General features: G+C 43.6%; 1 protein-coding gene across 1 annotated transcript; it reads left to right on the forward strand.

Moving 5' to 3' along the window:
• The first annotated feature begins 2,016 nt into the window (after window positions 1-2,016).
• On the forward strand, window positions 2,017-13,064 carry LOC134731155 (uncharacterized). Its single transcript, XM_063607937.1, has 3 exons — window positions 2,017-2,440; window positions 3,073-3,205; window positions 11,349-13,064. Exons 1-3 carry the CDS (start codon window positions 2,115-2,117, stop codon window positions 11,559-11,561), a joined length of 672 nt encoding a protein of 223 aa, XP_063464007.1. The 5' UTR covers window positions 2,017-2,114; the 3' UTR covers window positions 11,562-13,064.
• The last annotated feature ends 12,029 nt before the right edge of the window (window positions 13,065-25,093 follow it).

Raw genomic sequence — 25,093 nt, forward strand, 5'->3', positions numbered from 1 at the left:
ACCATAGCATTCAGAATGCAACACAGGTTTCCAAATGAAAAGAGCTAGCACAGAGATAAAAATGAACCTACATCATATTGTCCTGCAATTTCAGAAAGCCAAAAATGAAGAAAAGACCCTGAATGCTTCAAGATAATAAAGAAAAAAGAAGTGTATCGCTTGAGGATGGGGGACGAGATTGCGATTGAGCTTCTCTAGAACAACATAGGAGGCAAGCGGAAAATGAAACAGTGTTTTCAAAATTCAGAGAGAGCTTTAAATCCAAAATATATTCTATAACCAGAGAAACTGTTAGTCAAGTAAAATGTGAAGAGAAATCCTTATTTCCTATACACTCATTCTCCTGGAGGAATTAAACAAACAAACAAAAAAGTGTGATCCAGGAAACAGCACTGCAGTGCAGGTGAGAGGTGAAAAGAGTGTTCAGGATTAAGGTGAAGACGCAGCTCAGATGCTGCACACCTGTACTGCATGCCCATATAATACACCTACACAGCACACCTGCACAATATACCTGCATACCACCCCTATACAGCACACCTGTACAATACACCTTCATGGCACACCTACATAATATACCCCCACAATACACTTTCACAGCACACATGCATAATACACCTGCATAGAACACCAGCACAGTACACCCACACAGCACACCACTCAGCATTCTTAGTTTAAAAATAAGTTTTACTTTAAAGGTAATAGTACACACATAAATTGTTGTTAAAATCGACAGTAACAAAGAGAAGTAACAATACTAATAGCCTGTCACAAACTGATTCTTAATAACCTATATAAACAAACATTAAGCCCGGGCGCCGGGTGGCTCATGCCTGTTATCCCAGCACTTTGGAAAGCCGAGGCAGGCAGATCACTTGAGGCCAGGAGTTCCAGACCAGCCTGACCAACATGGTGAAGCCCAGTCTCTACCAAAAATACAAAAAATTAGCCGGGTATATTGGCACGCACCTGTAATCCCAGCTACTTGGGAGGCTGAGGCAGGAGAATCCTTGAACCCAGGAAGCAGAGGTCGCAGTGAGCCGAGATCATGCCATTGTGACAGGAGAGAAACTCTGTCTCAAAAAAAAAAATTATATGTTTACAACAGGTGCATTCCTCCTCTTGCTTTCTGAGGACGCCCTGCTATGTAGCTGAGTAGTCGCTAATAAACTATCTTAACTTCACTATACTCTGTGACTTGCCAAAAGGTCTTTCCCATGTGAAATCCAAAAACCTGTTCTTGGGGTCTAGGACAAGACCCATTTTATAATGACAAAACTATACAAATTCTAGAGGAAAACATGGAAAGAAAGCTATGTGACCTTGCGTTTGGCCATGAGTTTTAACACGACACTATCAGAGGCATTTGAACCCCTCCTCTATATGAACTCCAGGGTGGTTTATGTTCCACTGGCTAAGAGAAAGTTTTCTTCAAAAATGTGACATGATTTGAGGTCAAACATTAATATCAAGTAAACTCAAAAGATTGAGAAGCTAGCATTAGTTCTGGGAAAACCAGAAGTGTGCCTTTTTTTGGAAATAATCATTGGTAGCACAAACTTAAGAATCTCCAAAGGAAATATAAATGAGTTATTAACTTACAGTTTTCACCAATTAAGATATAAATGAAGTTAATGAAATCCGGAAATACAATTTCACTGTTTTTAATGTTCATTAAAAAAAAAAATCCTTCTCAAATAGCCCCAGTAAGTCACCAATTAAGTCTTTACTACTTAAAAGCAAAATCCACCTATGTCCTGAACACTATCCACTTTACAAGCCTCATTATATGTACTGGAGACAAAATTCAGAAATAAATAAATATACATGTACATGTATACAAATATATTTCAAATTAAAAAATACTTTTAGAGAGTGGTATGTATTACATTTAGAAATTAATAACGAAGTAAATTATGGGATGTCATCCACGCCTGTCCCAAAGGTACCGAATTTATAAATCATCTCAGGTGCGGAGCAGGACAGGTTGAAAATACGAATGACACGAACCCGCGCGGAACAGCTGCCGGCGCGGTGTCCAGGGCAGCACCCCGCCCGGTCCCGGCCCCTCCAGCCCCGGGCCCGACCCCTACTACGCCTCTGCCTCGACGCGAATGCGGAGCCCGAGCGCCCGTCACGCCGTGTGGGGCCGAAGAGGCTGCTACCCAGAGGCGGAGTGCGGGCTCGCGAGGGTCCCCGCCCCACTCTCGCTCCCGCCAGCACCTACGGACTCGCGTCCCCGCCGCGCGCCGACTCGGGAGCAGCACCGCCCCCGGCACAGGAGCCTCACGCGCCTCTTACCTAACAGGAAGTTGGGTGGAAGCAGCGCGGACCCACGGCGCACCGAACGCACTCCAACGGAACCCGACGCAGACACGCGCTTTCAACCGGCTGAGACACCGGCAGGGCCAGAAACGCGCGCAGCGGCGGCCGGAGGTCGGTAAGCTCCCCGCCCCGGCCCAGGGCCCCGCCCCGGCCCCGCCCCTGCCCGAGACCCCGCCCCGGCCCCGCCCCTGCCCGAGACCCCGCCCCTGCCCGAGACCCCGCCCCTGCCCGGCCCCGCCTTTTTCTCTGCCTCCCCTCCCTGCACGTACGGGCCCCGCCCCTCGCGCGACGTGTTTTGTTGACCGGGAAACGGGTTCTCCGGAGCCAAGGTCCGCTCGGGTGAGTGCCCTCCGCTTTTTGTGGCCAAACCCAGCCACGCAGTCCCCTTCCTGCGGCATCCTCCACACCCGGGGCCTGCTGGTCTCCGCGGATGTCACAGGCTCGGCAACCGCCCTCCTGTCGGCGGGGAGTCCCGCGACGCCCGGAAATGCTCCGGAGCCTGTCGCTCAGCTGCCAGATCTGCGTCTGTGTCCGGTTCCGTCACTGAGGTCGCCCCTGTCCGGCCCTTCCTCCCTAGGTCTCTTCACCGTCCGCCCATCCTGTCGCGCGCCGCGTCAGGTCCCCATTCGGCATGTGGCTTGTCTTCCGTCGTCCCCACCCTCGCCCCTCTTGGCCCCTCAGGGCAGCCCTGGGATTCGGCAGACGCCAGTCCTCCCTGAGATGCTTCCCCATCCTTCCCTCCGCCAGGCCCTACGTCTCCGCAAACCCCACGCTTCGGGGTGGCCGCCTCAGACAGGACCCTGAGTCCGAGACTGGGGCAGGGGACCTGCCCGATCCTGTAACAACCCTCGTGCTTCTGCGCAATCGCCTCCCACTAGCGGTGAGTGTTGGGTGTTTACCTTCCCGGTGTCCCACTGAGAAGCGGGCTCTTCCTTGGCGGGGGCTTCTTCATTGCCTCGCTGTGGATGTCGAGGTGGGGCAGGAGAGTGAGGAGAAAACAGAGAGGAGGGAGGTAGAGCCAACGAGCGGGAAAAGGGGAGGGAAGTTTAGATGGGAAGTGGATGGGTCTGAGGAATTTGAACACACACTGACAATGAAGGAGAGTGACCTGAGCAAGTAGTAGTGGGGTAAATGGAAATAGACAAAATGGGAATCAGCAGCGATATGGAGGACAGAATACAATGAGGAGGCCTTGACCGTCAGTAGCAGAGAGGGCAACAGAAGCCTAATTCCCAAATTCCTTAGATGGTTTTCTGATTTCCAAATTAGTTTCCCTTTTAAAATTATTGTGTCAGGTTCAGCTTATGAGGCCTCAATACTTTTCAGTCTTAATTGTATATTGAAAATACTTTTTGTTTACTAAATACTTTTTACATTAATTCAGTGTGCACTTCGTAAGGATATTGATGATTTGAGTTAGTTTAGTATTCAACAGCTTCCTCTATTCCTTTATATGATCTCTGTATTTAATGGCTGTGGCATAAAGTTTCCAACTAAGTATAAGTATCAAGTTTTCTTTGTGCTGTTTTCTGCAAATATTGAAGGATGACCTGGATTGTCCTAGAACTTTGTTCCAACAGATTACATGTGTTCATAATGAATGAATTGCTCAAAGATATTTCCAAAGCTCACCTTTTATGTTTTTCAGTTCCAATAATTACATCTTTTTAAGGTTTATATTTTTTGATGACTTAATGTGATGTTCTGGAGAAGACAAATGCTTTTAATCAATATGATTAAAACCGTGAAAGACAAATCGCTGTTACTTAAGAGTGTGACATATGATCTGAAATCTTTAGGGGGCAGGGATGTTAAGGGAAAACTGCCGGTATCGTATCAAGGTCATGCCATTCCTGTGAAGCTGGTGCTGGTTACTCTCTACTGGCTTCTGTTCACCTTTCCACTGGCCCCAAGACACACACATAGTGACACAAGGCAGTGGACAGGGAAAGAGCAAGACTTTATAAAGTAAGCACAGAACAAAGGTATCTTTCTAATGAGGAGGAGGTGTTGGTTCTGGGAAGGAAGCTTGGGATTTGGGTATTCAGGATCCAGAAGTGAGAGAGCCTGGGAAGTTCAGGAACCAGAGAAAGAAAAAGACTTGCCCATTCTCACCCATGACCCTGTGCTCAGCAGGTACTAGCAGAGACTTCAGGCTCTGTGACTAAAAAGGGTCAGACCAGTTGATATACCCACAGCTGCCATGTAAGGATGTGTGTGGACTTCACTAGGGAAGAACGGTGTTATGAAAGAAGGGGCAGAAAAACTCACCTGTTGGTCTCCATGTAGACGTTTATTGTCCTGAATTCCTGGAGGTTCAGTGAAAAGCAGAAGATTGTCTTTTACACATGTTGAGTTATGCCCCCATATATGTGGTTGTGGTAAAGAAAGAGGGTGTGTTGATGAGAGGTCCTGAAATGCATTTTCCTAATACTCAGCAGGGGCTTCTCAAGAAGGATCTTCCCTAAGAAAGAAGCTCAGAGAACAAAAATGGAGAAGGATTAGATATGGCACTTTCACTGGAAAAAGTCATGTTATTCATTGATTGTTTTGTCATCTCCCTCCTTAAGTGTTGTTTTTAGGATGTGGTAATCTCTGACCCTGCCTAACACATTTCCCAACTCACCCATAGCCTTCCCTTAACGTCCTCCCATCTTCACACTATCACACTGTGACCCAGTGAATTCGAACTTGCGAAGTTCCATTCGGGGGATCATATGGGAAGGGCTTCACACCCAGACATAGATTATAGATGGGAAGTGGGCCACATGGTGTCAGTGAGGCAAGTATGGATCATTTAGGGACAATGCACTGTCAGATCTTTGTTGACCATGATTAGAGAAACTGTGCATATTAGTAGTGAATTAATGTCAGGAATACCTGACAAATCCTGGAAAAGAGGATTGATGAGAGGAAATGTGTTCTGCCCAACTGTATAATGCATTTGAAGCTTAAAGCAATGAATCAGTATTGATCTGGTCACAAAATATTAATGATTTGAATTAAAAAGAAAAGTTTAGAAAATGATAGCTTTGACAAATTAAGGTAGCATTTCATCCACATGATGGAGTGTGTTTTATTCAGTAATTGATTTAAAAATGGAATCAACCTAAGTGTCTAACAGGAGGGAGTTTTATAAATTGTTCACAGAGCATCTGTTCCAAGGAGACCTTGATGTTCATAGATTTGTAAAGAATGCTGCTTACTAGCACACTGACTCCTCTGCAAATGTCTGAGGGTTCCTCCACTTGGGGCAAGTTGGGGGTTTGATCGCAGAGTAAATAAATGGTGCATTTTATAATGTAATATATTCTAGCAAGATGCAGCCCACAAACTGTATAGATACTCTTATGTACCATGTAAAGTTCATCTACTACTTTAACCAGAACTTGATACTGTATGTATGTTTTTTTTTAGATTTGGATAAAATGACAACTCATTGTTATTTCCAGTTCACAAAGTAATTGTGAGGCTGAATAAATTTTATTATTTTATAGACATATATGTAAAATGAATTTTTCTATGAAACTCATTTTTGATGTATATTAGATGCTATTTTATATTCTGTAGTTTAATTATATGTACGCACACACAAACACACACTTCGGTGTCTTATTATGTTTCTGCAGTGAAACCAAAATCCTTCCTTCACGTCCTTTGATTTTGTTTTCCTCAGGAAGGCAGGAGCTATTGTATATGATAAAATATTATGTTTTATTCAGTCCGCTTATGAAATTGTTTAACATTGTTATAAATATTTATATAACTTATTTTAAATTTCCAAATAACATAGGTTACATGAAATTTGACAACTTAATTTTTTTCTTTTCACAACTATTTTGACTGTACACTCACCAAAAATCAAAATTTAGACAAAATTGACTTTTAGACTAATTCTCATTTTTTACATGTAAAAGACCACATGGGACTTTTAAGTCTAGGTTGCCCTGAGTCTACAGTCACAGAGGTTTTATGTCACTATGTCCTCCATTCTAATAATATGATTTTCAGGCTTTATTCATGTCATTTTTATATCCTCATTAAGTTTTAAAATTTATTTACTTGAGTCTACAAATTTATTTCAAATCGTAGTCATAATATTTGGCTGTTGTAAATAGACACTGATTTTGTGTGTTTGCTTTTTTTAAGGACTAATGTTGCTGGACAGGCAGGTATTAGAGACAGGGTGGATCTGCTGGACAGGCAGGTAGTGTAGATGGCGTGGATCTACCGGCCAGGCAGGTAGTGTAGATAGGGTGGATCTGTTCGGTAGGCAGGTAGTGTAGACAGGATGGATCTGCTGGACAGGCAGGCAGTATAGACAGAGTCGATCTGCTGGACAGGCCGGTAGTATAGACAGGGCGGATGTGCTGGCCAGGCAGGTAGTATAGAAAGGGCGGATCTGCTGGCCAGGCAGGTAGTGAAGACAGGGCGGATGTGCGGGCCAGGCAGGTAGTATAGAAAGGGCGGATCTGCTGGACAGGCAGGTAGTGTAGACAGGGTGGATCTGCTGGGCAGGCAGGTAGTGTAGACAGGGTAGATCTGCTGGATAGGCAGGTAGTATAGACAGGGTGAATCTGCTGGACAGGCAGGTAGTGTAGACAGGGTGGATCTGCTGGACAAGCAGGTAGTGTAGACAGGGTGGATCTGCTGGCCAGGCAGGTAGTGTAGATAGCGTGGATCTATTGGCTAGGCAGGTAGTGTAGACAGGGCGGATCTGCTGGACAGGCAGGTAGTATAGACAGTGTGGATATGCTGGAGAGGCAGGTAGCATAGACAGGGCGGATCTGCTGGACAGGCAGGTAGTGTAGACAGGGCGGGTCTGCTGGACAGGGAGGTAGTGGACATAGCATGGAACTACTGGCCAGGCAGGTACTGTAGACAGGGTGGATCTGCTGGGCAGGGAGGTAGCGTAGACAGGGTGGACCTGCTGGATAGGCAGGTAGTATAGACAGGGTGGATCTCCTCGACAGGCAGGTAGTGTAGATAGCATGGAGCTAATGGCCAGGCAGGTAGTGTAGACATGGTGGATCTGCCGGGAAGGCAGGTGGTGTATACAGGGTGGACCTGCTGGAGAAGCAGGTAATGTAGAGAGGGTGGATCTGCTGGGCAGGCAGGTAGTGTAGACAGGGTGGACCTGCTGTACAAGCAAGTAGTGTAGACAGTGCGGATGTGGTGGCCCGGCAGGTAGTGTAGATTGCGTGGATCTACTGGCCAGGCAGGTAGTATAGACAGGGTGGATCTGCTGAGCAGGCAGGTAGTGTAGACAGGGTGGATCTGCTGGACAGGCATTTAGCATAGACACGGTGGATCTGCTAGCCAGTCAGGTAGCATAGACAGGTTGGATCAGCTGGCCAGGGAGGTCGCATAGACAGGTTGGATCTGCTGGACAGGCAGGTAGTATAGACAGGGTGTATCTGCTGGCCAGGCAGGTAGTGTAGATAGCGTGTAGGTAATGGCCAAGCAGGTAGTGTAGACATGGTGGATCTGCTGGGCAGGCAGGTAGTGTAGATAGCGTGGATCTACTGGGCAGGCAGGTAGTGTAGAAAGGGTGGATCTGCTGGGCATGTAGGTAGCGTAGACAGGGTGGATCTGCTGGACAGGCAGGTAGTGTAGACAGGGTGGATCTGCTGACCAGGCAGGTATTATAGACAGGTTAGATCTGCTGGACAGGCAGGTAGTATAGACAGGGCGGATCTGCTGGCCCGGGAGGTAGTATAGACATGGCGGATCTGCTGAGCAGTGTATAGAGGGTGGACATGCTGGACGGGCAGCTAGTGTAGACAGGGTGTACCTGCTGGACATGCAGGTAGTGTATACAGGGTGGTTCTGCTGGCCAGGCAGGTAGTGTAGACAGGGCGGATCTGCTGGTCAGGTAGATAGTGTAGACAGGGCGGATCTGATGGCCAGGCATGTAGTGTAGATAGGAGGGATCTACTGGCCAGGCAGGTAGTGTAGACAGGATGGATCTGCTGGACTGGCAGGTAGTATAGACATGGTGGATATGCTGGAGAGGCAGGTAGTATAGACAGGGCGGATCTGCTGGACAGGCAGATAGTGTAGACAGAGTGGATCTGCTGGACAGGTAAGTAGTATAGAGAGGGCGGGTCTGCTGGACAGGCAGGTAATATAGACAGGGTGGATCTGCTGGCGAGGCAGGTAGTGTAGATAGCGTGGAGCTAATGGCCAGGCAGGTAGTGTAGATATGGTGGATCTGCTGGGCACGCAGGTAGTGGAGATAGCGTGGATCTGCTGGGCAGGCAGGTAGTGTAGACAGGGTGGATCTGCTGGCCAGGCAGGTAATGTAGATAGTGTTGATCTGCTGCCCAGGCAGATAGTGTAGACAGGGTGGATCTACTGGGCAGGGAGGTAGTGTAGACAGGGTGGACCTGCTGGACGGGCAGGTAATATAGACAGGGTGGATCTACTCGACAGGCAGGTAGTATAGACAGGGTGGATCTGCTGCCCAGGCAGGCAGTGTAGATAGCGTGGATCTACTGGCCAGGCAGGTAGTATAGACCGGGTAGAACTGCTGGACAAGCAGGTAGTATAGACAGGGTGCATCTGCTGGGCAGACAGGCAGTGTAGATAGCGTGGATCTACTGGCCAGGCAGGTAGTATAGACAGGGTGGATCTGCTGGGCAGGCAGGTAGTGTAGATAGTGTGGATCTACTGGCCAGGTAGGTAGTGTAGACAGGGCGGATCTGCTGTGCAGGCAGGTAGTGTAGACACGGCGGATATGCTGGCCAGGCAGGTAGTGTAGATAGGGTGGATATACTGGCCAGGCAGGTAGTGTAGACAGGGCGGGTCTGCTGGACAGGCAGGTAGTATACACAGGGTGGATCTGCTGGAGAGGCCGGTAGTATAGACAGGGCGGATCTGCTGGCCAGGCAGGTAGCGTAGACAGGGTGGATCTGCTGGACAGGCAGGTAGTATAGACAGGGTGGATGTGCTGGATAGGCAGGTATTGTAGACAGGGCAGATCTACTCGGAAAGCAGGTAGTGTAGACAGGGTGGATATGCTGGCCAGGCAGGTAGTGTAGATGGGGTAGATCTGCTGGATAGGCAGGTATTGTAGACAGGGCAGATCTACTCGGAAAGCAGGTAGTGTAGACAGGGTGGATATGCTGGCCAGGCAGGTAGTGTAGACGGGGTAGATCTGCTGGAAAAGCAGGTAGTGTAGACAAGGTTGATCTGCTGGACAGGCAGGTAGTGTAGACAGGGTGGATCTGCTGGAAAATCAGGTAGTGTAGATAGGGTGGATCTGCTGGCCATGCAGGTAGTCTAGACAGGGTGGATCTGCTGGACAGAGGGAGGAGTCACACCCCAGGTGGGGCTGAGTGGGACGGCATGAGACTTCATCACGCTACTCAGAATGAAACACGATTTAAAACATGTGTATTGTTTATTTCTGGAATTTTTCATTTAATGTTTTTGGACCATGACTGACTGAGAGTAACTGAAACCTTAGAAGACAAAACAGTGAATAAGAGTGACTTGCCGACCTGAACAGTTTGCTCTTAGAAACTTTGTGTCATTGGTTGTCTGATCTGTGACTTCCTTTAATTCACTTCTCTGAGTTCCTTAAAGGTAGGAATCATGTTTTATTCCTCTCACAGCCATATTTCCTTAAAAACTAGTTGGTGAACCGTGGAAAATCTAGATTGCTCAGGCCGCCTTCTGCCATCAGAAATAATGTTGCCTTTCAGCGGTGGTTTGCTTTTCTGAAATTTTCAGTCATCCCACCCTTTAGAAGGAACAACTTTAGAGAATAAGACTGGCCGGTATGCAACTCCCAGAATTTTCTCAGGAATGTTTCAAAAATCTGTTGTTATTCTGGATACTGGTGAACAGATGCGCGAACGGCTCAGGCTCTGCCACTGGCCTTCTCCATGACTGTGTTTGTAGGGACAAAGCATGGTAGCAAACAACTTCAAAAAACCTCTGTGGCTTGAAAACACAAAGTTTAATCACTTGTCCATGCTTCTCTTCCACTGCCGGCTGGGGGTAGCTCCTGTTTCCTCAGGCCCAGGTGAGATAATTTTCCCATCCTGAGCACTGCCAGGCTCATGGTAGAGGGGAGGGTGCAGGAACATTGTGCGGTTTTTAAAGTTTCTGCCAATAAGGGGCAGAGTCAGTTCCATTCTGTTCCATTGGCTGGGCCTGACCACGGGACAAGTAGCAGAACCTTTCCATCCAGGAGAAACAGAGAGTGTCTGGAGGAAGAATACACACTGTCCCCAACTCCCAGAGTTAATGCTGTGAATTCATCAACAGGATGATACACTTGCCTCACTGGCTTTTTGTTCCAATAGACAGAATCATAGTCTTGTTGTGCTGAGAGCCTTGTAGGTCACGCAGTCCAGGGATGCAAAATTAGAAGACAATGACGAGGTGCAAACCTGAGAGCGGAGGCGAATGGAGTCCGGAGGGCGGGGGCTGCAGGCCGAGCACACACCCCACCGGGGAGCAGCCATCTCCGCTGCAGCCGACGTTGCCCTAGAGAGATGAATGCAGGCCCAATGTTGGCAGCTATTCCAATGTGAAAGAAACTAAAAATCCAGACTTTTATGTAATAATATTCTAATATTTACAACATTAGTCAGCTGGGGGAAAAAGGGTCCACAGAACTTTTGCAGCCTGTGAGCCACCCATTTCTACCCAAATTCAGCCCAAACCTCTAACTGCACAAGCTCACACAAATAGAGAAAGCCAGGAAAAGTATCCAGAACTGCACATGCACTTCACTACTAACAGGGGCCTCCAGCCCTGGTAAGCATGGGAACCACACATGTAAACACTGAGGTGCCCTGCCACGCCATTGAAGTGCATGCTGCTCGTGTGTGACCCATTTTTAACCCCTAAAGGCATAAAACACGAATACTGTGAATTCAGTTAATAAGTTGAATTTACACCAGTCCTTCCTGATACAGCTGAATCAGATCTTTCCCATTATTCACTCCTCAGTATATCACCCCTTCTGTTGAACAAAATTAAGTAAATATTTAAAATTTCTTACCCAGGGGTCAGCAGATTATAATCCAGAGGCCAAGCCCAGCCTGTCTGCTTTTGTGTATAAAGTTCTCATGGAACAGAGCTGTGAGCCTGCCGTGTGTGGTCTACGGCTGCCCCTGGACACAGCTGCGGAGCTGATTCCCGCACAGACCTCGGGGCCCACAGAGGGAGGCGCCTTCCCTCCATCATCCCCACTGAGCACCAGCCGCCACAGCCGCTAAAACCTGCGGAACTCACTCCATGCCCCTTGTTGGCTTTCTTCACATAAAGTGGATAAAACTGGGTGTTTACAGCCTAAAGCAGCCCATGCCAAGGCACTCCTCAGGGACTGAGCCTTAGTCACAGTCCTTGTGACTACAGCACGTCCATAGATGGGAGCCGGCCGAGGGATCCGTGTGCCTCCAGCTTCTCAGAGCTGGAAAGAATCCATACTGGAAAAATGTTCCTTCAGTGCTCCTCCTTCTGGGAAAAAAAGACGGGGAGCTACATCAGCCTTAAGGGTTAATGTTGCTTGAATGTAAGCATAATAAATATTCAGCATGTCTCCTAAGACCTGGAGTATCATCAGGGACCAAGCTTGGAAAACCACAAAGAATGACGCCCAGTTTCTAAGAGTCATTCCATGCTTTACAGTCAGCCCACAACCACCGAGTCCCAGGAAGCCCAGCCGAGACCGCGGCAGGTCCTGACGCAGCATCAGCCTGAGTCTGAGCCCAGAGGAAGCTTCTGCTGCCACAATTGCTGCGTGTGCTCATGGCTTGGGTGCAGGCCCAACCACAGCAGACCAAGGGCAGGCTGAGATTTGGCCTGGACTGGAGGGCTGTCTCAAGGAGGGTGACGTGTCTTTGACTTTTGCATTCTTCCCTTTTCCTTTCTATTCTCTTGGTGACGTGAACACAGACAGAAAGTGAACGTTTTTTGCATAAGTTCCCTGTAGATTCTGGATATTAGGCCTTTGTCAGATGCATAGTTTGCAAATAGTTTCTCTCATTCCGTAGGTTGTCTGTATTCTCTGCCAAACATTTCTCTTGCTGTGCAGAAGCTCTTTCATTTAGTTAAATTCTACTTGCCAATTTTGTTTTGTTGCAATTGTTTTTGGGAACTTAGCCAAAAATTCTTTGCCAAGGCCAACGTCAAGAAGAGTATTTCCTAGGTTATCTTCCAAGATCTTACAGTTTGAGGTCTTACATTGAAATCTTTAATATATTTTGAGTTAATTTTTGTATATGGTGAAAGGTAGGGGTCTGGCTTCAGTCTTCTGTATGTGGCTAGCCAGTTATTCCAACACCATATATTGAATAGGATGGTCTTTTTCCACTGCTGCTTTTGCTGGCCTTGTCAAAGATTGGATGGTTGTAGGTGTGTTGCTTTATTTCTGAGTTTTCTGTTCTGTTCATTGGTCTATGAGTCTGTTTTTGTACCGGAACAGAAGCTGTTTTGGTTACTGGGGCTGTATAGTATAGTTTGAAGTTGAGTAGTGTGATGCCTCTGGCTTTGTTCTTTTTGCTTAGGATTGCTTTGGCTATTTGGGCTCTCTTTTCATTCCATATGAATTTTAGGATAGTTTCTTCTTGTTCTTAAATGCATTTTATAATTAACTTGTTTAGCTCTAAGAAAAAAACTTGATTTTGTATTGGAATAGCATTAAATTTAATATTTTTAAAAAATGTTTCATCTACTTCTAACTTACTGCAAAGAGTTTTATAAAGTTGCCTGTAATGATTTTTTAATGTTTTTCTTCATTTTTATAAAGGAAACATCCTTGTAACCACACCCAGGTCAAGGAATAGAACTTTATCAATCATCCCAGAAGCGCCCACCACATGTCCCATTTCTATTATAACCTACTTCCTCTCCCCAAAAATAACCACTTCCCAAACTCTTATGGTAATCATTTCCCTAATCTTTATAGTTTTATCACCAAGTGTATATCCCTAGACACTATAGTTTAGTGTTGTTTTATTCTTAAAATTTGATATGTTTTTAAAGTCTCTTTTAATCTACACATTTTTCTCTCTATCCCTTTCTTTTCCTTATCTTTTACAATGTTTAAATTTTCTTCTGTTAGCACTTGTAACTTTCTTATTTTTTTTTTTTTCTAATCAGATACCTAGTGGTTTGTTTTGGTTGATTATTTTCTCTTGAGAGCCAGCTTTCGGATTTACTTCTTAGTTCTATTCTTTTTCTACTTAATAATATCTGCTTTTATTTGTAATAATTCACTCCTTTCTTTTGGTTCACTTATTCTTTTTCTGGCTTTTTCAGTTATATGTTTAAATAATTTATTTTTATTATTTAAATTTGTATTGATATAGGTATTTAATGCTATAAAGTTTCCTGTGACAGTCACTTTTTTTCTGAGTCCTATAAATTCTCTCTATATTTTCCCAGCCTTTTATAGCTGTATATCTTATATGCAGTATGGTGTTTGATTTTGCTTTGTGAGCCAATCCAAGACTGTTTTCCATTTAATAGGTGAGCCAAGTCCATTTTTTACATCACAGATAACAGGGAACCACCTTGTTCTATTTTATTTGCTTTTACCCTTTTGGTATTTAAGAGGGCTTTCTTCCTCCCTTTTTTTCCCCACTTTTATCCTAACGCCTTTATAGCAAACACTTAGTTTCTTTGGTTGGCTCCCCATAGTACCTGATACTGCAGTTAGCTGATGGACACCCCAGTCCCAGTTGGCCCCTGCACATCTTCTGCCCGCCCCTACCACTTCTCTGGTGGTTGTTCTTTGTCTGCATTGTCCAAGCTGGTAACCATGGCATGCTGCACTTTTATCACCGTCATGTGCCAGCAGCTCCACAGATAAATACAGACCACCCTGCAGCTCACCTTTGCATCTGCCTCTAGTCATTTTGGTTTCCGGAGCTTATTCTTTAGTGGGTCATCCCTCAGCTCCTGGTCACCGTACTTCCTGTGTTTGTGTGTACTCATAAAAAATATGTGTGACTTTTACCCTTGATAGTCACTATTTAGATGTTAAATCTTTGGCTTATATTTTTTCCCTTAAATATCTTAAATATGTTACTGAACCTATTCTATTCTGGACCTGTAATCCCTACTACAAAGCCACTCACAAGTCCAGTTTTCATCATTTCTGATATTACAGACATGCATTCTTAAGGGGGAGGAATTTATAGAACTGGAAGCCATGTTAATATCCTAGTCATGAGGTGGCTGAGATTTAGTCTGTCCAGGTAAGATGGTGCAGGTAGGGAGTGTGGTGGTCCAAGTGGCACACGCAGGAAGTCACAGAATGTGGGAGGCATTGTTTTGTGTACCCTGTGCACAGAGTGTCTGATGCCCTTTGATAGGTTTGCGGCCTCATCTGGTGGACTTTCTGGCACAGCCCTTCTTCAAGGTTGCTGCACCTGAAGCTCTTTAAGACGGCGTTTCCCTTCTGCCAGATTGTACTCTGTGCACAGTGCAGTTGCTTCTCCCTGCGGAGTGAGATGGGCCCACATTGGCTGTGGCTCCACCTGGCCTTGGTGCTCTTGTCGCCCTCTGCTCTGCTGTTCCCTTCATGTAAGAAGGGTGTGTTAAGAGTCCGTAAGTGTGTCGTGTTACCACACCCAGCTAATTTTTGTATTTTTAGTATAGATGGGGTTTTGCCACGTTGGCCAAGCTGATCTCAAGCTCCTGACCTCAGGTGATCCACCTGCCTTGGCTTTCCAAAGTGCTGGGATTACAGGCATGAGCCACTGTGTCTGGCTGAGATTGCTTTTTTGTAAGTAATCTGTTGTTACTTTGGGTTACTTTTCTGTAAGGGATAGAGCAGAGGGGACTTCCTTATTATACTGGAATCTTCTGTCTTCAGGAGAAGAAAAAAAAACTCGTCTATTTTGGGACCTGTTTTTTAAAGTTTTAGTTTGATTTTGTGGTGCTTAGCATGAGTGACTCCATTTTGGTTTGGTCTGGTCTGCTTGGGATTAGTGCAGGAGCTCAGTCCAAAACAATGGCCCCTCATAATTTTGTTTAATACATGAAATTCAAATTTCAAACTTGTAGACATTTGCTCTCTCTCTTATTATATAAGTACCTACACAATGTCCTCAAATTTGCTTTTTGATCTGTAAAGACTAAGATATTTATCATCTAGTTTTACAGAAAAGTTTGCAGATCTTCTGGTTTAAAAGAGCAGGAGATTTAGTGTCAGGCAGGTTTGGATTGAGCCCAAGGGCTGCCATTTACTGATTGTATGACTTTGAGCAAGGTATTTATCTTGTTCTAAGCCTCAATTTCCTCATCTATAAAATGGGCACACAAATAGTATTTACCTTGGAGAGTTAAATGGGATAATGCATTTAATGTGCTTAACACAGTGCCTATCAGATGCTTAGGGGCTCAACACATTATTTTTGTTATTGTTGTTGTTTTACCCTAAAGTAAATGAGACAAAATAGCAAAGCTAAATGAGGAGGAATTTTTAAGTTACATCAGAAACTGTAATAGATTCTAAAATATTATAATTAAGAAATTTCATACTTATTTAAAAAGGCATTTTCAATTTAACAATTTAACAATTTAACCCTCTTATAAGTTAAAAAAAAAAAAAAAAAAGCCCGGAACGGTGGCTCACGCCTGTAATCCCAGCTCTTTAGGAGGCTGAGGTGGATGGATCAGGAGGTCAGGAGTTCAAGACCAGCCTGGCTAACGTGGTGAAACCTCGTCTCTACTAAAAATACAAAAATTAGCTGGGCGTGGTGGTGCATACCTGTAATCCCAGCTACTCAGGAAGCTGAGGCAGGAGAATCGCTTGAACCCGGAGGCAGAGGTTTCAGTGAGCCAAGATCGTGCCACTGCACTCCAGCCTCGGCAACAGAGCAAGACTCCATCTCAAAAAGAAAAAAGAAATAAAAATAAAAAGTCATGCCCAGCTATTTTGGGAGAACTGAAATTACAACTCTATCTGAGAAAATAAAATGACAGGACTCCACAGAATCCATAGATAAAAATTTAACTGAAGAGGAATATGGAACAGACCAAAGGAAAAATTTTATCAAGCTGTAATCTTTATACTTGTGCCTAAGGCCAGAACTTGAAACTGCTGAAGACAGTGTTTCTCTACAAATGCACACAAGCACCCCATTTTGATGCACAGATAGGTGTTTATTTCTTTTAAGAATAGCAGCTTTATTGAGATAAATTTCACATATGATACAATTCACCAATTTAAAGTGTACAAGTCAATGGTTTTCAGTATAATCAGAGTTGTACTACCATCACCATAATCAATTTTAGAACATTTTCATCACCGCCCAAAAGCCACTGTAGTCTCTCCCCAGCCCTCCACTCCTGGGAACCATTAATGTACTTTCTGTCTCTATAGATTTGCCTATTTTGGATATTTTATATAAATGGAATCATACAACATGTGGTCTTTTGTGAATAGCTTTTTTCACTTACCATAATGTTTTCAAGATTGATTCATTTTGTAGCAGGTATCAGTCCTTTTTCCTGTTTATTGCCAAATAATTTTCCATTGTATGGATAGATCATATTTTGTTTATCCATTTGTCACATTTTGTTTGTCTATCAGTTGATAGATATTTGTGGTGCATTTAATTTTTGGCCAATGTGTAAAACTTATTTTGCTCTCACTGAGGCTACATACTGTTACAACAATGCTATTTGGTCAACTTGACTGAGCTGGCCTCATAGGTTACAGGTTGCTCATTGTTAGAGATGAGACTTTAGACCAGACTGGACAACATAGTGAGACCCTGTCTCTACCAAAAAGAAAAAGAAAAATTAGCCAGATGTAATGGCATATGACTGGAGTCCCAGCTACTTGGGAGGCTGAGACGGGAGGATCACTTGAGCCCAGGAGTTTAGGACTGCAGTGAGCTGTGATCGTGCCAATGCAATCCATGCTGGGCAACAGAGTGAGACCCTGTCTCAAAAAACAGAAAGAGGGATTTTAGTATAACATTCAGCCAGTGCCATATTGGGAACCCACAAGAATGTACTTAAAAAAATATGTCAAAGAAGGTGGTGAGGGCTGTAATAGCTGCTATTCAGGCAGTAATGCAGTGCTGAAGGGACATCAAGCAAATAGTGTGATGCCTGTGGGTGCAATGTTACTCCTTCCCTTAGGTTGCCAAAAAAATCAATACTTCATAGCATTCCTGAAACGAAAAAGCTTATGAACCATTGTGTTTAGGGTGTAAGCTATCTATTTTGGGCTACCCATCACAGCTTCTCTCCTTTGGTAGAATAAAGTGAACTGAACCACCATGCCTAAGGTATTTGCCTTATTTCTTCCTCAGCTGGTTCATGGTTACATTGTCAAAGCTGGCAAAGCATTCAAGACCTGATTTCTCAGACGGAGTGTATGTGTGATAATATACTCATTTGCACAAATATAAATCCTCTGTCTTAACTGTGTTCTGCAAAAGGCGTGATAAATACTTTCAAGTTATATGTACTTATCAGTAGAACTAATGGAATACACACAGTATATTTTATGGGGAATTTCAGAGAAGGAAGGAAAAGTCAACCATCTATTTGGCATCAGGATAGTAGTAAAACATTCTACTTGTGCATCAGATAGATTTTTATGACCTAACCTGGACAAGTAACTTAACTCTTGGTGCCTCATGTTTGAAAGAGGGATAACACTCTACAGGGTCATTCTAAGAATTAAATATTGCCAAAACACATGAAAAGATTCTCAACCTTGTTAGTAATCAAGGAAATGCAAATGAAGATCACAATGAAGTCTTCTTTTGTACTCGATTGGTGAAAAATGCATGCCTGATAATATTGACATACAGACCAATGAGATCTCTTATAATTTGCTGGGAAAATGTATCAATTTGTACAAACATTTTGAAAAATAATTGTGCATTTTCTTGTGAAGTAAAACATTTGAATAATCTAGGACCCAGCAATTCAACTCTTACACAGACACTCAAGAGGAAGTTGCACACACATATGTCAGGAAAAATGTTCATAGCAGCCCTGTTCATAAGAGCAAAACCTGGAACAATTGAGAGGAAATGAATAAATTGCCGTGTAGCCACACAATAGAATACAAGACAGCAGTGATGCTGAAAAATATAGCAAGCCTCAGGAGTTTATATATTATATGGATAATTTTATGAAGCTCAAAAACACCCAAAATTAAACAACATATTCTCTAAGTACATACGTGGGATATGTGATAAAACTAAAAAGAAAACAGGGAATGATCAGCAATCCAGAACCAATTCATGACTGTTGTTACTAATGGGGCAGGCTGTGGATTGGAAGCGGGGGCGGTGCACATAGGTACGTGTAACTTACTGGTAATGCTTTTAGGTTAGGAATGAGGTCAAAGGAGTTCACTATAAATTTATATTAGAAAGAAGGGCTATCTATGGATTAGTGAAGAGAGTGTCATGCACCAGCAAATATGATTAATGAACTTAGGTTATCTGAGGTCCAAATAAATAATGAGAAAAAAGTAAATAAAAGTGATGCATGAATACTAAAAATTTGGAATTACATATATAATATGTAATAATAAAGAAAAAAGTGTCACTGGTTATCCTTCAGGTATAAAAATTACAATTAAAATTGTAATGTTGGAGGAGGAGCCAAGATGGCCGAATAAGAACAGCTCCGGTCTACAGCTCCCAGCGTGAGCGACGCAGAAGACGGTGATTTCTGCATTTCCATCTGAGGTACCGGGTTCATCTCACTAGGGAGTGCCAGACAGTGGGCGCAGGTCAGTGGGTGCGCGCACCGTGCGCGAGCCGAAGCAGGGCGAGGCATTGCCTCACCTGGGAAGCGCAAGGGGTCAGGGAGTTCCCTTTCCGAGTCAAAGAAAGGGGTGACGGACGCACCTGGAAAATCGGGTCACTCCCACCCGAATATTGCGCTTTTCAGACCGGCTTAAAAAACGGCGCACCACGAGACTATATCCCACACCTGGCTCGGAGGGTCCTACGCCCTCGGAATCTCGCTGATTGCTGGCACAGCAGTCTGAGATCAAACTGCAAGGCGGCAGCGAGGCTGGGGGAGGGGCGCCTGCCATTGCCCAGGCTTGATTAGGTAAACAAAGCAGCCGGGAAGCTCGAACTGGGTGGAGCCCACCACAGCTCAAGGAGGCCTGCCTGCCTCTGTAGGCTCCACCTCTGGGGGCAGGGCACAGACACACAAAAAGACAGCAGTAACCTCTGCAGACTTAAATGTCCCTGTCTGACAGCTTTGAAGAGAGCAGTGGTTCTCCCAGCACGCAGCTGGAGATCTGAGAACGGGCAGACTGCCTCCTCAAGTGGGTCCCTGACCCCTGACCCCCGAGCAGCCTAACTGGGAGGCACCCCCCAGCAGGGGCACACTGACACCTCACAGGGCAGGGTATTCCAACAGACCTGCAGCTGAGGGTCCTGTCTGTTAGAAGGAAAACTAACAAACAGAAAGGACATCCACACCAAAAACCCATCTGTACATCACCATCATCAAAGACCAAAAGTAGATAAAACCACAAAGATGGGGAAAAAACAGAACAGAAAAACTGGAAACTCTAAAATGCAGAGCGCCTCTCCTCCTCCAAAGGAACGCAGTTCCTCACCAGCAACGGAACAAAGCTGGATGGAGAATGATTTTGACGAGCTGAGAGAAGAAGGCTTCAGACGATCAAATTACTCTGAGCTACAGGAGGACATTCAAACCAAAGGCAAAGAAGTTGAAAACTTTGAAAAAAATTTAGAAGAATGTATAACTAGAATAACCAATACAGAGAAGTGCTTAAAGGAGCTGATGGAGCTGAAAACCAAGGTTCGAGAACTACGTGAAGAATGCAGAAGCCTCAGGAGCCGATGCGATCAACTGGAAGAAAGGGTATCAGCAATGGAAGATGAAATGAATGAAATGAAGCGAGAAGGGAAGTCTAGAGAAAAAAGAATAAAAAGAAATGAGCAAAGCCTCCAAGAAATATGGGACTATGTGAAAAGACCAAATCTACGTCTGATTGGTGTACCTGAAAGTGATGCGGAGAATTAAACCAAGTTGGAAAACACTCTGCAGGATATTATCCAGGAGAACTTCCCCAATCTAGCAAGGCAGGCCAACGTTCAGATTCAGGAAATACAGAGAACGCCACAAAGATACTCCTCGAGAAGAGCAACTCCAAGACACATAATTGTCAGATTCACCAAAGTTGAAATGAAGGAAAAAATGTTAAGGGCAGCCAGAGAGAAAGGTCGGGTTACCCTCAAAGGGAAGCCCATCAGACTAACAGCGGATCTCTCGGCAGAAACCCTACAAGCCAGAAGAGAGTGGGGGCAAATATTCAACATTCTTAAAGAAAAGAATTTTCAACCCAGAATTTCATATCCAGCCAAACTAAGCTTCATAAGTGAAGGAGAAATAAAATACTTTACAGACAAGCAAATGCTGACCGATTTTGTCACCACCAGGCCTGCCCTAAAAAAGCTCCTGAAGGAAGCGCTAAACATGGAAAGGAACAACCGGTACCAGCCGCTGCAAAATCATGCCAAAATGTAAAGACCATCAAGACTAGGAAGAAACTGCATCAACTAACGAGCAAAATCACCAGCTAACATCATAATGACAGGATCAAATTCACACATAACAATATTAACTTTAAATGTAAATGGACTAAATTCTCCAATTAAAAGACACAGACTGGCAAGTTGGATAAAGAGTCAAGACCCATCAGTGTGCTGTATTCAGGAAACCCATCTCACATGCAGAGACACACATAGGCTCAAAATAAAAGGATGGAGGAAGATCTACCAAGCAAATGGAAAACAAAAAAAGGCAGGGGTTGCAATCCTAGTCTCTGATAAAACAGACTTTAAACCAACAAAGATCAAAAGAGACAAAGAAGGCCATTACATAATGGTAAAGGGATCAATTCAACAAGAGGAGCTAACTATCCTAAATATTTATGCACCCAAAACAGGAGCACCCAGATTCATAAAGCAAGTCCTGAGTGACCTACAAAGAGACTTAGACTCCCACACATTAATAATGGGAGACTTTAACACCCCACTGTCAACATTAGACAGATCAACGAGACAGAAAGTCAACAAGGATACCCAGGAATTGAACTCAGCTCTGCACCAAGCGGACCTAATAGACATCTACAGAACTCTCCACCCCAAATCAACAGAATATACATTTTTTTCAACACCACACCACACCTATTCCAAAACTGACCACATAGTTGGAAGTAAAGCTCTCCTCAGCAAATGTAAAAGAACAGAAATTATAACAAACTATCTCTCAGACCACAGTGCAATCAAACTAGAACTCAGGATTAAGAATCTCACTCAAAGCCGCTCAACTACATGGAAACTGAACAACCTGCTCCTCAATGACTACTGGGTACATAACGAAATGAAGGCTGAAATAAAGATGTTCTTTGAAACCAACGAGAACAAAGACACAACATACCAGAATCTCTGGGACGCATTCAAAGCAGTGTGTAGAGGGAAATTTATAGCACTAAATGCCCACAAGAGAAAGCAGGAAAGATCCAAAATTGACACCCTAACATCACAATTAAAAGAACTAGAAAAGCAAGAGCAAACACATTCAAAAGCTAGCAGAAGGCAAGAAATAACTAAAATCAGAGCAGAACTGAAGGAAATAGAGACACAAAAAACCCTTCAAAAAATCAATGAATCCAGGAGCTGGTTTTTTGAAAGGATCAACAAAATTGATAGACCGCTAGCAAGACTAATAAAGAAAAAAAGAGAGAAGAATCAAATAGATGCAATAAAAAATGATAAAGGGGATATCACCACCGATCCCACAGAAATACAAACTACCATCAAAGAATACTACAAACACCTCTACGCAAATAAACTAGAAAATCTAGAAGAAATGGATAAATTCCTTGACACATACACTCTCCCAAGACTAAACCAGGAAGAAGTTGAATCTCTGAATAGACCAATAACAGGAGCTGAAATTGTGGCAATAATCAATAGTTTACCAACCAAAAAGAGTCCAGGACCAGATGGATTCACAGCCGAATTCTACCAGCGGTACAAGGAGGAACTGGTACCATTCCTTCTGAAACTATTCCAATGAATAGAAAAAGACGGAATCCTCCCTAACTCATTTTATGAGGCCAGCATCATTCTGATACCAAAGCCTGGCAGAGACACAACCAAAAAAGAGAATTTTAGACCAATATCCTTGATAAACATTGATGCAAAAATCCTCAATAAAATACTGGCAAACCGAATCCAGCAGCACATCAAAAAGCTTATCCACCATGATCAAGTGGGCTTCATCCCTGGGATGCAAGGCTGGTTCAACATACGCAAATCAATAAATGTAATCCAACATATAAACAGAGCCAAAGACAAAAACCACATGATTATCTCAATAGATGCAGAAAAAGCCTTTGACAAAATTCAACAACCCTTCATGCTAAAAACTCTCAATAAATTAGGTATTGATGGGACATATTTCAAAATAATAAGAGCTATCTATGACAAACCCACAGCCAATATCATACTGAATGGGCAAAAACTGGAAGCATTCCCTTTGAAAACTGGCACAAGACAGGGATGCCCTCTCTCACCGCTCCTATTCAACATAGTGTTGGAAGTTCTGGCCAGGGCAATCAGGCAGGAGAAGGAAATAAAGGGTATTCAATTAGGAAAAGAGGAAGTCAAATTGTCCCTGTTTGCAGATGACATGATTGTTTATCTAGAAAACCCCATCGTCTCAGCCCAAAATCTCCTTAAGCTGATAAGCAACTTCAGCAAAGTCTCAGGATACAAAATCAATGTTCAAAAATCACAAGCATTCTTATACACCAACAACAGACAAACAGAGAGCCAAATCATGAGTGAACTCCCATTCACAATTGCTTCAAAGAGAATAAAATACCTAGGAATCCAACTTACAAGGGATGTGAAGCACCTCTTCAAGGAGAACTACAAACCACTGCTCAAGGAAATAAAAGAGGATACAAACAAATGGAAGAACATTCCATGCTCATGGGTAGGAAGAATCAATATCGTGAAAATGGCCATACTGCCCAAGGTAATTTACAGATTCAATGCCATCCCCATCAAGCTACCAATGACTTTCTTCACAGAATTGGAAAAAACTACTTTAAAGTTCATATGGAACCAAAAGAGAGCCCACATCGCCAAGTCAATCCTAAGCCAAAAGAACAAAGCTGGAGGCATCACGCTACCTGACTTCAAACTATACTACAAGGCTACAGTAACCAAAACAGCATGGTACGGGTACCAAAACAGAAATATAGATCAATGGAACAGAACAGAGCCCTCAGAAATAACACCGCTTACCTACAACTATCTGATCTTTGACAAACCTGAGAAAAACAAGCAATGGGGAAAGGATTCCCTATTTAATAAATGGTGCTGGGAAAACTGGCTAGCCATATGTAGAAAGCTGAAACTGGATCCCTTCTTTACACCTTATACAAAAATCAATTCAAGATGGATTAAAGATTTAAATGTTAGACCTAAAACCATAAAAACCCTAGAAGAAAACCTAGGCATTATCATTCAGGACATAGGCGTGGGCAAGGACTTCATGTCCAAAACACCAAAAGCAATGGCAACAAAAGCCAAAATTGACAAATGGGATCTAATTAAACTAAAGAGCTTCTGCACAGCAAAAGAAACTACCATCAGAGTGAATAGGCAACCTACAACATGGGAGAAAATTTTCGCAACCTACTCATCTGACAAAGGGCTAATATCCAGAATCTACAGTGAACTCAAACAAATTTACAAGAAAAAAACAAACAACCCCATCAAAAAGTGGGCGAAGGACATGAACAGACACTTCTCAAAAGAAGACATTTATGCAGCCAAAAAACACATGAAAAAATGCTCATCATCACTGGCCATCAGAGAAATGCAAATCAAACCCACTATGAGATATCATCTCACACCAGTTAGAATGGCAATCATTCAAAAGTCAGGAAACAACAGGTGCTGGAGAGGATGTGGAGAAATAGGAACACTTTTACACTGTTGGCAGGACTGTAAACTAGTTCAACCATTGTGGAAGTCAGTGTGGCGATTCCTCAGGGATCTAGAACTAGAAATACCATTTGACCCAGCCATCCCATTACTGGGTATATACCCAAATGACTATAAATCATGCTGCTATAAAGACACATGCACACGTATGTTTATTGCGGCATTATTCACAATAGCAAAGACTTGGAACCAACCCAAATGTCCAACAATGATAGACTGGATTAAGAAAATGTGGCACATATACACCATGGAATACTATGCAGCCATAAAAAATGATGAGTTCATGTCCTTTGTAGGGACATGGATGAAATTGGAAACCATCATTCTCAGTAAACTATCGCAAGAACAAAAAACCAAACACCGCATATTCTCACTCATAGGTGGGAATTGAACAATGAGATCACATGGACACAGGAAGGGGAATATCATACTCTGGGGACTGTGGTGGGGAGGGGGGAGGGGGGAGGGATAGCATTGGGAGATATACCTAATGCTAGATGACGAGTTAGTGGGTGCAGCACACCAGCATGGCACATGTATACATATGTAACTAACCTGCACAATGTGCACATGTACCCTAAAACTTAAAGTATAATTAAAAAAAAAAAAAAGAAACATAGAAACTATGAAGGACTAGCAACACACATAAAGCCATTATCTTGTAAAAAAAAAAAATTGTAATGTTATAACCTTCCATTCTTTCCCCTATGAATTAAAACTTTTTTTTATTTTTAATGAGACTAAAAAATCAA

This window comes from Pan paniscus, chromosome 8 (genome assembly GCF_029289425.2).
Source record: "Pan paniscus chromosome 8, NHGRI_mPanPan1-v2.0_pri, whole genome shotgun sequence".
Taxonomy (NCBI): Eukaryota; Metazoa; Chordata; class Mammalia; order Primates; family Hominidae; genus Pan; species Pan paniscus.

Bases quoted from the DNA above. Each gene is read 5' to 3' on its own strand.
- LOC134731155 (XM_063607937.1), top strand. From the start codon at position 2,115: ATGCGGAGCCCGAGCGCCCGTCACGCCGTGTGGGGCCGAAGAGGCTGC. The intron at 2,441-3,072 runs GTAAGCTCCCCG...TCCCTCCGCCAG, and splicing joins GCAGCGGCGGCCGGAGGTCG to GCCCTACGTCTCCGCAAACC. The intron at 3,206-11,348 runs GTGAGTGTTGGG...TTTCTTACCCAG, and splicing joins GCAATCGCCTCCCACTAGCG to GGGTCAGCAGATTATAATCC.